The sequence below is a fragment of the Corvus hawaiiensis genome, chromosome 10, assembly GCF_020740725.1.
Source record: "Corvus hawaiiensis isolate bCorHaw1 chromosome 10, bCorHaw1.pri.cur, whole genome shotgun sequence".
Classification (NCBI taxonomy): Eukaryota; Metazoa; Chordata; class Aves; order Passeriformes; family Corvidae; genus Corvus; species Corvus hawaiiensis.
This window is the reverse complement of record NC_063222.1, coordinates 15,111,634-15,126,970: the sequence shown is the minus strand read 5'-3', so window position 1 is coordinate 15,126,970 and position 15,337 is coordinate 15,111,634. Positions and strand designations below refer to the sequence as shown.

General features: G+C 51.4%; 1 protein-coding gene and 1 long non-coding RNA gene across 2 annotated transcripts in view; both read right to left on the bottom strand.

Moving 5' to 3' along the window:
- The window catches only part of LOC125331095, a 67,759-nt gene extending 64,807 nt beyond the window's left edge, over nucleotides 1-2,952 (bottom strand). Inside the window, exon 1 of the long non-coding RNA XR_007205859.1 lies at nucleotides 2,691-2,952. This is a non-coding gene — a long non-coding RNA (uncharacterized LOC125331095). The remainder of the gene's footprint in view (nucleotides 1-2,690) is intronic.
- An 8,398-nt stretch (nucleotides 2,953-11,350) lies between these two features.
- Nucleotides 11,351-15,160, bottom strand: ZIC1 (Zic family member 1). The gene is made up of 3 exons (XM_048314918.1): nucleotides 13,474-15,160; nucleotides 12,149-12,312; nucleotides 11,351-11,725 (listed from the first exon to the last, which is right to left on the bottom strand). Exons 1-3 carry the CDS (start codon nucleotides 14,447-14,449, stop codon nucleotides 11,528-11,530), a joined length of 1,338 nt encoding a protein of 445 aa, XP_048170875.1. The 5' UTR covers nucleotides 14,450-15,160; the 3' UTR covers nucleotides 11,351-11,527.
- Nucleotides 15,161-15,337: the final 177 nt, after the last annotated feature.

Below are 15,337 nucleotides of genomic sequence, written 5' to 3'. Positions count from 1 at the left end.
CTAGCCCAACTTTATGTCTAATGTGAGCTGTTTGAGTGTGCTTGGCCTGTAACCTGCAGAAGTATCCTGTCGGGTTGGCTGTCCATTTTCTTTTCATATGAATTGTTAGTAAAATCTACTTAAAACAAAATGGAGCAAAATATATACCATAACATCTACAGGAGTTTTTTATCAACTTCTGAGGTGACCATTTTACATTCAGACTGTAAAATGCGCACAGAAAATAGGCCTGAGAAAGAATTCTGAACCTCACAGCATTTGGTTTATATTTTTTTGACTAGAAGTGAAGTGTCTGGCACATCATTCATTTCTCCCTGGAAGGTGCAGATTTGAGGACATGTTCAACCCTGCTCTAAGTTTAGACAGTTTCAGAATAAAAGGGAACTCTTCCCAAAGTCCCTGCCCTCTAGGTCTGCCTTTTAGATAATGAAGTTTCTGAAGGCATTGCTCAACACAAACCGACTAAAAAGGAAAGGAAAAAAAAAAAAGGGGGGGGGGGGGGGCAGGGGATATGACAGAAAAGCACATGTTTTTGCATTTCTCTGAGTTTATTCAGAATTATATCCATCTGGGTGAAATAGCTAGCTCCCCAGCAAATTAATGGTCTGATGATTCAGGGAAATGTAGAGGTAGGTTCTTAGTAGTAAAATGCATGTAGATGAAGAAAGGGGTGCACAGAGTGAATCTAGTTTGGTAGGATAGACTTTTTTGTAGATTAAGGATTAATTTGGAAACAATAGGCTCCTAATAAAATGCCAACGTTACAGCAGTTTTATTAAAACACGTCTTGGAATAAAGGATCAAATTCTCTCGGACTCAGCTGCAGCCCGCTGAGGAACCTGAGTAGAGGCAACATTTGGTAGCAGAGGCGACTCATTAGAGAGGGGGAAATTGCTGTCGGCTGGGAACTCGGTCCCGCTTGAGCTGGAAGTTTTGCCTGAGGAGTTCAGGATCGGTCCCTTGCCGTGTCCGGGTCCCTACCGGCCGCTGCAGTGCGGGAGCGGCGCTCACCTCTTCCCGCGGGGAAAGGACATCAGTCTGCGCCACGAGAACGCTCCGCTGTCTCTAAAACAGTGATCCCCTGGCCAGCCAGTCTGAGCAGAGCAGCAATACCCGCAGATACTCAACAAATGATCGCCTAAAATACCAAACGCTGATTCCTTCTCTTTTTACAGGGTTGGGGTTTTTTTGTTGGGTTTTTGTTTGCTTTTTTTTTTTTTTTTTTTTTTTTTTTGTGACAGCAACTTCTGGAGATTAATCCCTCTCTACAGTTTGCCCGTGCCTTGTCATGTCAGCAACGTCCTGCACAACTTAACGAGATAAACCCTGACAAGCTAATCAGGCCGGGCGGGGGCTGGCACCGCGTCCTGGGGCCGGCGGCCGCTCCGCACCCCCGCCGCCGCCTGCGAGCCCGGCCCGCCGCGGATCGCTGCCCGCGCCGGCGGAGCGGCCGCTGCGCGCCCCCGGCCCCTCACCCGCCGCCACCGGGCCGGCCCCGAGGGCAGCGGCGCGGCCGGGCGGAGCCCGCGGGCGCGGAGCGGGACGGCGGCAGCGCTGAGCCGCAGGGCCCGGGCGCGACCGCGCCACTCGTGCGCACACGCGGCCTCTGCGCGGCTGCGGAGCGGGGACCCGAGGGAGGGAGCCATTAGTAGGCGGCTACGGGGCTCGTTTCTCAGCGGCGCGCAGGGGACGAGCCCTGAACTTGGCGGTGCCCGCGGCTCCCCGGGCCTCTCCGCCGGGACCGCGCTCCGCCGCCGCCCTGGGGCTCCCGGGCCGCGGGGCAGCCCCTGCCCGGGCTCCTTGAGCTGGAAGCCGGGCGCTGAGTATCGTTTTAGCTGGAGAATTAGAGCGTCTAATTTATCCAGTCCTCATTTGCGACCGGTCTCCTGCTAAATTATGTCAGCCAAAGGTCAGCCGGACTCAGCGGTTCTCTTCATTTTCTTAATTTTTAAAACAAACAAACAAAACAAAAAAAAAAAAAAAAGAGGAGGGGGAGTGTGATGGGGGAGGGCGGGGGAGAGAAACCAGCAAGTTATTCAAATTCAACCTCATCTGAATAATCGTGAATTTGATCCAGTCAGAGCTGCAGACTGTACATTAAAAATAAACGTCCAGGAGGCATTTACTGAAGTTGATTTATTAAAAAAAAAAAAAAAACAAAAAAAAAAAACAGAGGTTTTAAAAATGCAACGTCTGTCCAGCCCTTTTCCCAAAGATGGAGTGAGTTTTCAGGTACTGTACGAATCTTGCAGAGTGGTATCAGTGTGTCTACAACACTTAAGTTGAATGCTTGAACCCCCCAATCATAATTGTATGTTCACAAAGCACATATGGCAGCTGCATTCTTTGTATAGTTTGTTATGATCTGGTGTGTAATGTAAATATATAAGTTCCGACCGAAAACACAGGCTCGCTTTCCCAATAACAACCAAAAAAAAAAAAGAAGTTGCTTTGCAAACTTAAAAAGAATGACATTAGTGCCGTGCTACTGTCGGAGCCAGCAGTGATTATTTGGTCTGTTTGCTCCCATTCAGAGTTAATACACGACAATAGTTTTACTCTGTGCTGCTTGACGTGAAACCACTGGGGTTGGGCAATTCTGTTCCAAACAAATACAACTTCTACACCCATCCCTGGGACAGCTAGCCGAGAGCTGAGCGAGTTTTGCAATGGAGAAAAGCATCACTTACCACGACGGGGATCTAGATCTCGGCAAATGCTGCCAGTAGGTCTGAGAAGTGAAAAAACTGGAAGAGAAGCGCAAAAAGCAGAAAGTTGGAAAGGGGGATTTGTGTGTGTGTGTGTGTGTGTGTGTGTGTGTGTAAAAGCCAGAGGGAAATGCGAGCACAGCGCTCCCTGCTCTCCCTGGTCGCCACCAAAACAAAGATCCAGGAGTTAAGGGAGCAAAGCTGTGCCAGATCTACACACACAGCTCCTCACAGCTCCTCAGGGCCAAACCTCAGCTTCTCACTCACTCCAGCTAGCGACAAGGGTTAATGCTCCGGAGGGACAGGCTAGCCGGCCCCTGACACTATTGGCTAGGGAAAAAAAAGCAGGTTTAAGGTAAATTTACAGGCGCTTTGCAAGTTGCAAAAGGATAATTTAAAAATTAATATAATAGTAACAACTAAAACAACAACAACAATAACAATAATATTACTAACAGCAACAGCAACAACAACAATAATAATAGAGCCCATTCTTGTCCGAAAAAGAGAGGGCACGTCCCCCTCCTCTGCCCCCGCAGCGAGCGCTGCGCGGTCCCGTCCCGGTGCATACGCCCGCGCCCTGCTCCTGCCCCAGCCCACCGGGGGGACCTGGTTATCTCTGGAAGCACAACAGAGGGACGAACCCGGAGGGGAGAGGGCTGGGGGGAGGGAGGAAGCGAAGCGGCCATTAGCACCAAATGCAAAGGTTCAGGCTCACACTTAGAGATCAACAGTTTTCTTGGGAACTAAATGATGGGAGCGGATTCCCACGCGAAGGCGTGGGCATGTGACTCAGGTGTGTGGTCGGGTTCCACTGTCCGCTTGAACGACGTTCTCGCGCCCCTGCAATTACCTGGGAGCTTTCCCCTTCTGCTAAAGGGGAAAATGGAAGAAAGAAAAAAGGCTGGATGGAAAGCAGGGAAAAAATATGTATGAATACACATCTGTTTAAATGTTGGAGCAAATGGTGACAACAGTTCGTGCCCAAGACAAGCTTCCACTTGGGGAACCGAGGTCAGGATCTGCCCTTTCTGAACTGAACAGGCGACATGATGGACATCGGCTTTATTGCCGCCCCTTGTAGTCGGCTGGGGCGTGCAGGGAGCCTCAGCCGTCCGGGGAGGGGGACACAGGCCCTCCAGGTGTTGGCCCGGAGAGGCTTCCACTACCCAGCCCAGGCGCACACACACCTATGGGCGCGCGTTCGTCTGCAGCGCCGAGCAAGGAGGGGAGAGCGGGCGGTGGAGAGAGGTGGGCTATGGCGGAGGGGGAGAGGGAGAGAGAGGCTACGGAGAGGGAATTGTCGCTGGGCGATTTCCAGCCAGTCTCGCTCCGCCCGGAAGGGCCTTTCTGGGAACTTGGGGGGTGCTGGGCCGGGCCGTGTGGACGCGGCTCTGCCCGGGCCAGGGCAAGTGCCCAGGTGTGCCCGGGAGCCCGCACGCGTTCCGAGGGCTCCAGCCTCCATCCTGCTCCCTTCCCTCCGGGCTCAGGGTAAAGAAAAACCCACCTCATTACCAAGATATAGAAGCACATTTCTGATACCATGGGATGTTATTTTGTCACCGTACAAAAGGCTTTAAAATTACTTTGTGCCGCTGAACAATGAGTACTGGGAATTACTAGTATTTGTAAAAAAAAAAAAAAAAAAAACAACAAAAAACAACCTACAACCTACAAAGAAACAAATGCCAAGAGCCTGCGTTTCTTCCTCGGATCTATCATGCGATGTCGATATACCAGCAATAAAATATGATGGGCCATACAATATGATGAGGTTTTCTTAAGAGGAACGAGACAGAAAGGAATCCATTACAAGAACCTTTCTCCCTTCCCCAGAGACGGTACTCTTCTGGTGACTGTACCCGTCGCGTTTTGACACATAAGCCCACGAAAAGCCTCTCGGCCGGCGACCCCCGGCGCTGAGAACAGCTGTGAGGAGGGGGCCGGGGGTTCCCTAAAGAGCCCGTTAAAGGAGGGAGGTCGCGTTTGCCCAGCGTGCAGGGGGAGGCTGAAAGCCCCTGCCCGGGCGCATCGCTGCGCGGCACGGGGACGGCGCGGCGGGGGCAGCCCCGGACGGGCCGGGCCGGGCGGCTGCGGGGCGCGGCGGGAGCGGGGCGGGAGCGGGGCGGGCGGGCAGCACGTGCGGCGGCGGCGCTGCCGTGCGCGGGCGCGGGGCGGGCGCGGGCACCTTCCGCGGGCGGCGGGGCCGCGGCATAAATATTCAACAGCACGTGGAGCCGCGCCGCGGGCGCGCATGCGCCGCCGGGGCTGCCGCCGGGGCGCACGGCGGGCGCTCACACAGAGACAGACAGACATACAGTCACATACAGACACAGACAGCACACACACACAGAGCACTCACACACACGTCACACACACAGAACTCATACAGAGCACGTTCACGCATCACTCACACACACATCACACACATGCAGATGCACACACGCATCCACATCACTCACACACAAAACACTCGCGCACACACAGAGCTCACACACAGCATGCACACACAGAGTACTCACACAAATACACACACGGCTGACACTCACTGAATACTCACACACACACACAGAGCACTTACACAGCCCTTACACACAGAGTGCTCACACACAGAGCACTCACACAAATACACACACCCCACTGACACAGACGCACCGCCCCTACGCACAGCCGCGGTTTCTAGGAACCGTCCCCAGGTGGTCAGTCCCGAACCTCCCCGCTGCCCCCGGCTCCAGAATGGGGCAACATCAAGCACAAAACGCATGGCCCGGCGCGGGGAAGCTTGCTAATGTAGGGGTATTTTCCCGGGCTTATTCTTCCTTCGCTCTTTGGCCATATTTCTTCACGGGATTTTTGGAAGTGAAAGTGTCCTAAAGGATCTTACAGTTCTGCCCCGTGCCAAAACACAACTTTCAATTTTTTGCTGAGCAAAGTCGTGCCCACGTCTCGACAACGTGGCATACGGGGACTCGGACTTGAGTATGCCCCACTGATCCTACACCCTGCCTCGTTGCAGTTACCCCAGACATTAAATTCTGTGTTTGGTTCCCCAGATGTAAACACATGCACAATCACAGATGCACACATCGAGTATTTTTTTAATAGCAGTTTCATAGAGAGGTAGTATGATCGTATATATCTAAAAGGTAATTAATTTGATTTATTATACTTGAAAAATCCTGTCTGCAGTACGGGCGTCATCTGGAAACTTCATGCTATTTTATACTATCGTTCTAAAGCTGAAATAAATGTTGCGAATTGATGACAGCTTCCAGCTGCATGATAAAAATAGCCCCTTCGCTTCACAAGATCGTGTTTCATGTTATCGAAGATGAACCAAATCTGACCCGTAGACGTTCACAGCAGGGAAAAAAAAATTGATACAGAATTAAAATCTTGGCCATTTTTAATAAACAATGCACCCTAAAACACAGCATCTTTGTGGTGAAATGGAACCCACCTTCACACGTTCAGCAGGTTCAGGAAATCAGACCTGTCCCTCACTCAAAATAGAATCTCAATTATTAATCTTTCTGGATGAATTTGGAAATTACACCCATTCTGTTACAAATGTCACCCATTGTGCAGAAGCATTGCATTGAATAATAGAGGTTCTGTGAGCCTTCGAAAATATACTTCCATGTAAACACATGAATGTGTGTCTTTCTAGAAACACCGCTCTTTCTTTACCTACAAATGTAGATAGAGAGGTATATGTACAGATACGGACTTATTTGTAATACAACAGCAACGCGAACGGTGATTTCGGTGAGCTTGTGTGCATCTATGGCAGTGTCCGTGTGTCCCGTGGGTTGTAGCCACAGCACAGGCCATGTCCGTGCCCACCATGGGACCCCCCGCGCCCGCGGAGCCGCGCGGGACGGGGGCGGCGGAGCCGCTCCGCAGGCCGGGCTGCGCGGCCGCGCCGGGCCCCGACCGGGCCCCTCAGCGTTCCCCAGCCTCTCCCCAGCAGCAAAGCCCCGCTCAGCAGGGAATCGCCACCTTTTGAGGAAAATGTGCTGATTTCCCGCGGGAACACCGCGCTGAGCCGCGGGGATCGAGCCCTCATCTCGAGGTGGCCGGCGCGCACGTGTGCGTGGGGCGGCAGGCGCGTCCCAGCCACGGGCAGGCACAGCCGTGTGTGGCTTCGCAGACGTGCTGCGGGTACGAACGGGGTGCGTGTGTGTGCAAATGCAGATGTAAACTTTGCGATGGTGATGCACGGTGCGCCTGGTACCTGTACAGCCTCCTTCGTGGGCGTATCGCTCACGAATTCCTCTCCCTCTGAGCTCCAGCGACAAAACGCACACGGGTTCTTTTAGCGTCAGGTCACTTGAAATACTCTGCCCTTTTCAGAGGGGATCTCCTTCCCCGTCCTGCCTGCTGGAAGTGGGCTTTGCAGCGGGGCTCTGGCTCCGCGCCGGCCGCGCCGGGGCTCCTGCGGCCCCGAGTGTGCAGCGGGGCTCCTGCGCGCCCGCCGCCCGGGCCCGACCCGCGGCCCGGCTCTCTGCTCGCTCCCTTTAAAAGTTGCTGCGAGAGGAGCAAGGGCTCTGGACACAGGAAAACTTACAAAGTCAGAGTCGTTTTCCAGCGTGGCCAGAAAAACAGTAAATAAAAGTGTCGATGCTCCGTACATCCGTCCAGGGACTGCTGCTTCCTCACGGCTAAAAGAAGGGCGATAACCAGACGAGGCCAGCGCCGAGCGGGTGTCCCCATTTCAAACAGTGTCTGCACTAAAGAAGCTAACTTTGGCTTATGAATGCCGGACTTGCCTTTTAATAAATTCAAGCGATCACTCACAAGCCATTAAAGCGACCTGAAAGGCGAGTCTTTCGCGGGGGAAGGGGAAGCGCCCGATTATTGTTTTGCATTTAACTTTCTGCGTGCAAACGGCTCAAGCACGGCCGGGGGTTGCCACCCGAGAGGGGCCAGCGCACACAGCTCTCCACACACCCACCCCAACAGCCTCCTGCACTCTTCCCTGCCGGCACTGCCTTCCTGCCGTGGGTATCTTCAAACACTCTCCCGCGGCGGCGGGAGCCTCCGCGGACGCGGGAGACTGCGGACGGCAGATATCGGACCTAAGCGTTTTGTCTACCCCGGACCAGGCAGCGCGAAGAGGCGCGGGGCTGTCTGCACGGCCTGCCGTGGGCTACAAAATCTACTTTTCACACACAGAAAAAGTACCGCGACAGCATCTCCAGAGCCAGACATCAGAAAGAAAATTATGGCCCCCGTTGAGGCTGAAGAGCTGGGGTCGGTGTTTATCCTCGCGAGCCTTCGTGAGGATAAATCCGCAAAGGGAGCCTTGCTAGAGGAAAGTTGACTTTAGAGACTAAACCAGCGCAGAAACCGCCGAGAGAAACCTCATAATCTCTCTGCCTGAAAAAGCACCCCTCTGTCTGCCGGGGATTTCAAAGCACTGCTCCCCTCTCCAGAGCCAAGCGAACAGCACAAGCACCAGCATGGCGTGGACTTGAATTCAGCATTAACAATTCCAGCCCCAGTGATCGTTGCTAATTCAGAACATACACGGGATGGAGATCAACCAGTACCGCGCCGTTCCCCTTCACCCCAGATAAAAAACCAACAGCAGCAGCAGCAACAACACTAGAATCATCTTTTCTGCTGTAGGACGCTCAAACAAACCTCAGACTGAAAGTTTAAAAGAATACACATTAACCAAGTGTTCCAATACACACAAGTAACAGATCTGTGTTAAGCGACCGCTAGGGACTTTACACCAAGTTCAAAGAAACTTGCAATACGCATCTTTAAAATATCTCACCCTCGCCACGTTTCTCCGGGTTTACTTTACAGATGGGTGGCTCAGACTAGCTCAACGATTCTTTTTTTCTCAGATACGCTCAGGTTACATTTTTTAAAACCGGTGCCCGGTAAAGTCGCCGAGACAGTTACCCCGAAAGATTTGCAACAAGCAACATTTTCGGCGCATGAAACACTTTTTCCCCCGGCTCTTTTGCCCGGTGGCTTACATTTCCTCAAGTCCCAACACTTTCTGCCCAGGTCCCACCGGGCACCAACTTTTCCTATCTCTCCAAACCCTGCAAGGTGGCGCTCTTTTCATTGAAAACTGATATTGGCCTTATAATAATAACATTTTGTAGAAAGTAAAGTTAAAGCGGAGCCTTCCCACGGGTGCTGCAGGGAGCAGGCGGCGATGCCGAACTGGCAGGAGTGGGGCTTCGGATGAGCAAGACAAACTCTCTTTCTTTTTTCTTTTCCTTTTTTTTTTTTTTTTTTTTTTTGAGGGGGTGGGGTGTGAGGAGTGTGCTTTGAGGCAGTGAAAAGTCTCGCAGGGACATCCCCAAATGTTACGGACAAAGAAAAATACTTGCGAAGGGCTGATGAGAGCCAGCGGGCTGTGCTCTGGGCGGGTTACCGCCGGGTCTGCGGAGTGCCCGCACGAATGTGAGGGGAGAGCGGCTTCCCCCGCACCCCCGCCCCCCGAGCGGTTAATATGGCTATTGACTCGCTGTACACATAATATTTCTTTAAAGAAGCTGTTAAAGTGTCATCTTGGTCTACTGGAAGGTCAGTTTGTGCAATTCACTCTATGACATATCACAAGCCCTCGCAGCTTTAGCCAACCTCATGATTTGTGTTGTCTGTTGATATGTTGTCTGCTTAATGGGGCGATCATGCAAGCTACAACCAGGAACAAAGCCCAACAGTTCCAACAACCGTAGCTAAGTTAGTGGAAGCAGTACAGCTTGCAAATCTATCAAACTAAACTGCAAGGAAGACAATCTGATTTAGAGAAAAGGCGTTCTGCTACAGTCATTAAGCACAAGTAATTTAGATTTTTTATATTGTCTTCTCATTTACAAATTTACTGTATCAACGCCAGCCAATGGAACGAATTTCTTAAGTAAATGAGAAATAAATAAAAGAGATAGAAAGATAATCAAATTACATAAAATAATTCTTATGCCCTAGATTTATTTTTTTTAGAAAGCTATTAACACTAGCAAAATTATAGTAATAATAATAACATAACATAAGAAGTAATTGATTTAAATTAACATCACGTTTTAAGGAATATCAGCAAAGAAAAAAAAAGAAAAGAAGAAAAAAAAGCAAATAAAAAATACACACAACAACAACAACGGCCTTCGTGAAACAGTGCTGTACTTCTTGGAGTAAAAGGCCCAAGAAAAGTCATGAATCCACTGCCTAAGAATTAGTTATGGTCATAAATGCCTTAAATTAAAATAGCAACCGAAATCTCCACTGTTTTAAATCTCCTAATATATGTTATCCGAATTAATTTAATTTAGGGACCCCGTCTATGCAGATTCATGGACAGTGTTGGAGTGGAATGCAGCACTTCTCGTGTAACAATTCCCCACATTAATATTTATGTAGCATATGCAATCTATTTCTGTTATTTTTATGGTTGTTATTCTATGTCTGCAAAGGTCATTTAAATTATACTGCGGCCGAAAATTTGTTTCATAAATTTTGATATAAATACTAATTACACACTATAGTAATGCCAGCAGGGATCCTTTCATTTATCACATTTATATCACCTTCGCTGCTTTAGTGATGACATAATGGAAAGCAGTGAAAAACTGGGACAGTTTTATTCTAATATCCTAAACCTAGTAGGAGTTGCAGCAGGTTGACTTAGTGAATAAGAATTCCTACCACAATTCTTGGGATTTAAGAATCTTTAATAAGGTACGAAATGTTACCAAACAGTTCTGTAAACTAAATTTTACATACCAATTCTTCTAGCCATAAATATTGAATATCTTGTAACAGGTATAACCGGACCTTTACATGCGGATAAATATGGAAATTAGGTTTTATATACATTATGTTCTTGTATTTGCCAAAAGCAACGGACAGATATAGTTTATATCTTTTTTTTTTTTTTAATATCACTTTACATAAACAAATGTAACAGTTTGACACGCAGATCCAGGCTTTCACTATACGAATTTCTTGACAGGACGTGTAACAACATTTTACTGCACTACTTAGACTGGACTTTGGGACGAAATGTTGCACTTTATACAAAAAAGCACATTAATACCAATAATATTCTGTTAGATCGACGTTTAGACTGTAATAATACAAAGTAATTCACATTTTGGTACACATTTACTAGAACATTCTTGCCATTCAGTACAAATAGTTGAATTTCTACCTCTTCCCTCTGCCCCCCCACCACCTCCGCCCCCCCGCCGCCGCTCCCGCCCGCCCGCCCCTCCCCCCACATATATGCAAAGACCACAAATCCACATATCCCCTTATTCAACTTGCGATATAACTATTTACAAAATCAATCAGTACATTTTTTTTGTTGTTTTGTTTTTGAAGCTAATAATTCTGTATTTACAAGAGGGGATGGGGGGAAGGCCGCTGCCCGAGCAGACATGCAGTTGGCGATCTCTAATCAGTGGTTTCCAGTAAAGCCCTACACAGTTGGCATTTGCCCTGGTAACCTTGTCTTCTTATGCATTCTACTAACCCTTTTGCCTACCAAGCCTTGGAACAGAGTAGAACAGTCAAGAAAAGGAAAAAAAAAAAAAAAAAAAAAAGGAGAAAAAGAGAGAAATAATAGAGGACAAAAAAAAAAGGAAAGAAGATTTTAAAAAATTAAGTCTTCATTTTACTCAGTCCTGGGTCTACTGGCAGCATTTTACTTTTGTTTGCTCATTTAAATTTTGATTTCAGAGTGTTCATTATTTTGGAGTCTTTAAATAGGGTATTTGTTTGCTCGCTTGGGGCTTTTTTGTTTTGTTTCGGTTTGTGTTTTGTTGTTGTTGTTGTTTTGTTTTAGCGTTTTAGACGTACCATTCGTTAAAATTTGATGTAAGCGTGCTGTGGCTGGACGTGTGATGGACTGCAGAGGAGGAAGGGGATAAGGAGCTGGCAGTCTGGTTTTCTGTGGATGGAGACACGATGGTTGGAGGGGTGGAGGACTCGTAGCCTGAGCTGGCGGCGGGAGAAGGCTGGGACCCCTGCGAGGATGATTCATGGACCTGCAAGAGAAAACCCGGGCAGAGATAGAGAGCGGCGGCGGACGGAGGCCTTCGCCTGGGGATGCGCCAGACAACGGGACCCAGCACCGGGCCCCAGGCTCGGGCTCTCCTGCGGGGCTCCCCGGCAGCCCCAGCTCCAGCCCCGGCCCGTGCCCGCCGGGCAAGGCCGGACTGCGCCCCCCGGCTGCGTCCTGGCGCTGCCCCCCTGCCCCTCCCCGGCTGAACCGCACCGACCGAAGGCCCCGCGGTGAGGCCGGGCCCGGGGCTGAGCGCTGCGGGGCGGGGGCGGCGCGGCCCGGCGGGCCCGGAGCCGGAGCCCCGCAGCCGGCCGGCCCCGGGCCGCGCTCCGCCCGCAGGCACGGCCGCTCCGGCCCCGCCGCCCTCCGCCCGGGCAGGCCCGCACGCCAGGCGCCCTCCATTTACCTTCATGTGCTTTCGGAGGGAGCTGGGGTGCGTGTAGGACTTGTCGCACATTTTGCAGAGATAGGGCTTGTCGGAAGTGTGCACATGCATGTGCTTTTTGCGGTCGCTGCTGTTTGCAAAGCGCCTGTCACAGCCCTCGAACTCACACTTAAATGGTTTTTCACCTATTGCAGAGGGAAGGGGGGTGGGAGGGAAAGGGATCTGATTAAGCAGGGCCGGCTGGATCGCTCATTGTCACCGCACCGCCGGACGGAGCCCAGGGCTCCATTTCAAACACTTGCAACTTTCTAACTTCAGCAAGGCTCAAATCCCAAAACCTTTCTTCTACTCTCTTATCCTTTCCGGACCTCCGACTGCTGCCCAGCGCCCGTTTAGGAGAGCGGGGGAGCTAAAAACTTTTTTTTTCCCCTTCCCTTTGGAGAGGCGAGTTTCCTTTGCAACCCCAGTCCCGGGCACCTCTCCCTCCTCACAACGCTCCGAGCGAGAGAGCAGGCGTGGTGGGATATTACACACGATCCTCAGTGTCTGGTTCCCGATTTTATAGCTCATTCTCGTAATATTTTACTCTTCTACCCACCTCAGCCACCTCCCCCATATTTTCTTGCAATATTGAAAATTATCCGGCCCGGGAAATCAACGAGAGGACAGCTCCACAAACCCTCGGCTAAAGCACTAGGGAAAGCGGCTCTGGCTTTCAGCGCTCGGGGGTGGGAGAGAGGAGAGATTGCTCTCCCGGCCAGAGGCTGCTGCATTCCCACCTCCCACGAAGGAAAAAGTTCTCAGGAATACCGGCGCCTCCCCTCCGCACAACAATAACACAGTAACGCGCCGAGCTGGGTTTATTTAAAATCGCTCAACGGAATTAAATATTTACCGAGCCCTGAATTGCAGAGAGGAGACGAATGAGCTGCCTGCAACATTTAGCACAATTTCTCATCGTGCCACAGCCAAAACTGCCGAACAATAATTAATTAAAATCTATAAATTTAAACAGGACAGGTTGCTGCGATCCCCCACCCCACCCCCTCCGCCCTAACAATCCCAGCAGCAAACCCTGCCGTCCTACCCCTCTGCCTCGGCAGGGATCATTTTCTTTTTGTTGCTGCTGCTGGCGTGGCTGTGACCGAGCTCGTTTTGCAGCGGAGCTCCGAGCCGGCCTCTCCCGGAAAAAAGCAGTGGTCCCTGGACCAAACCCCCTCCTCCCCGTGCGAGCCTCAGCCAAGCCGGCCCCCCGACCTCTCCGGCACGGCCCCGCGTCCCGCTGTGGCCCCGGCGCTCGGCGCTTCCACTCGCAGAGAGAAAAGCGACAGAGAATGTTACCGTACCTGTATGAGTTCTTTTGTGTATTTTGAGATTCTCTGATCTGGCAAACACTTTGCCACAGCCTGGGAAAGGGCAGGGGAAAGGTTTTTCACCTGTGTGGACTCTGATGTGATTTACAAGTTTATATTTGGCCTTGAAAGGTTTCCCTTCTCTTGGACACTCTTCCCAGAAACATATGTGATTGGACTGCTCGGGTCCTCCAACGTGCTCCACCGTGACATGAGTCACCAGCTCGTGCATCGTGCTGAAAGTTTTGTTGCAGGACTTTTTGGGGTTTGACAATTGCTCGGGCTCAATCCACTTACAGATGAGTTCCTGTTTGATGGGCTGCCTCATGTAACGAAAGAAGGCCCCTGCCCCGTGGTGGGCTGCCATGTTCATGTTCATGTGGCCGTAGCCGTGCAGCTGGGTCGAGGCGTAGTGCTCGGAGCGGGGGCTGGTGACCTGGCCGTACTGGTCGGGTCTGCCGTACATGTCTCCGGAGAAGCCCAGGCGCATCTGCCCGTTCACCACGTTAGGCGAAGCGTGGCTGGTGGCTTGCTCGTGCAGCCCCGGGAAAAGTATATGTCCCGCGGCATCTGTGTGTCCGTGGGGTCCGGCGAAGCTGCCGGCAGCGGAGGCGAAGAGGCTGTGCTGGGCGCTGGCGGCCGCCGCCTCCCCGAAGCCGCGGTTGCGGAACAGAAAGTCCCGGGTGGAGTTGAAGGCGGCGCTGGAATAGGAGCTGACATGGGTCGGGTGGTGGTGGTGCCCCAGGGCCGCCGCCGCGTAGCCGGGCGCCTGCGAGGTGAAGGCGGTCTGGCCGGCCGAGGCCAGCTCGTGGGTGCTGGGGTTGATTTTGAAGGCGCCCATGCCGTCGGCGAAGGGGTTGATCCCCAGCCCCACTTCTCTGTCCGTGACATCGGCCGTGGAGTGATGGCGAGAGGATCCGAAGGTAGTGACTCCTATGGCGGGATACTGCGGTCCAGCATCCAGAAGCATCTTCCCAGCGTCGATGCAGCAACCAAAAAAAAGCACGCGCGCACACACACAACGCGGAGAGAAGCAGCAGCAGCAGCAGCGGCAGCGAAAACACCCTCTTTGGAAAGTCAGCGACGATCACCACCAAAGCAACCACATCAAAAACACCCCCTTCGGCATCAGCGCAGGGGGAAGGAAAAAAAAAAGGGGGGGAAAAAAAAAAGGCTGGTGCGGAAGGGGGGAAGAGGTCTTCGCAGTTGCAAATAATAATAATAAAATTGTGCCCCAAAAATATTCACTGTCTCTCTGCTTTGACTTTTCAGGGAGGTATAAGTGGGGAGGGGGGGGTTGGGTGAGCTCAAAAATAAACTGCCTGCAAATAACAATAACGGCGAGAGTTCAACACGGGTAGCAAAAAAAAAAAAAAATTAAAAAAAAAAAACAAAAACAAAAAAGAAACTTCCTTCAGTGATTTTTTTGGCTATAGGAATGTTGCAAAGTGGCCGAGAGATTGTTTCTCTCTCCTCTTCGAGCTTCCCCACACTCACCCGATTTTTTTTTTTTCGGGGGGCCTTTTTTTTTTTTTTCGCTCCGCAAAAAAAAGGCGCAAATCATGCACAATATTGTCTTTTGCGGTTTATCTTCCTGGGGAGAAACTTTCACCTCCTCAGCCGGGCGGTGAACGCGAGACTGATAGCGGCAATCATTCCTGCAGATAAATGAATTGAAAAGACGACACCGTCCCCCCCCTTGATGAATGGGAGCCGGGGGCGGAGCGCCGTGCGGGCGGACGTGGGCGCGCATTGGCCGGCGCCGGCTCCCCCTTCCCCGCGTCGCTGCCCCCGGCCCCGCCGGCTGCGGGCGCTGATTGGCCGCGCCGGCTCATCCATCGCAGGTATTGTGGCGCCC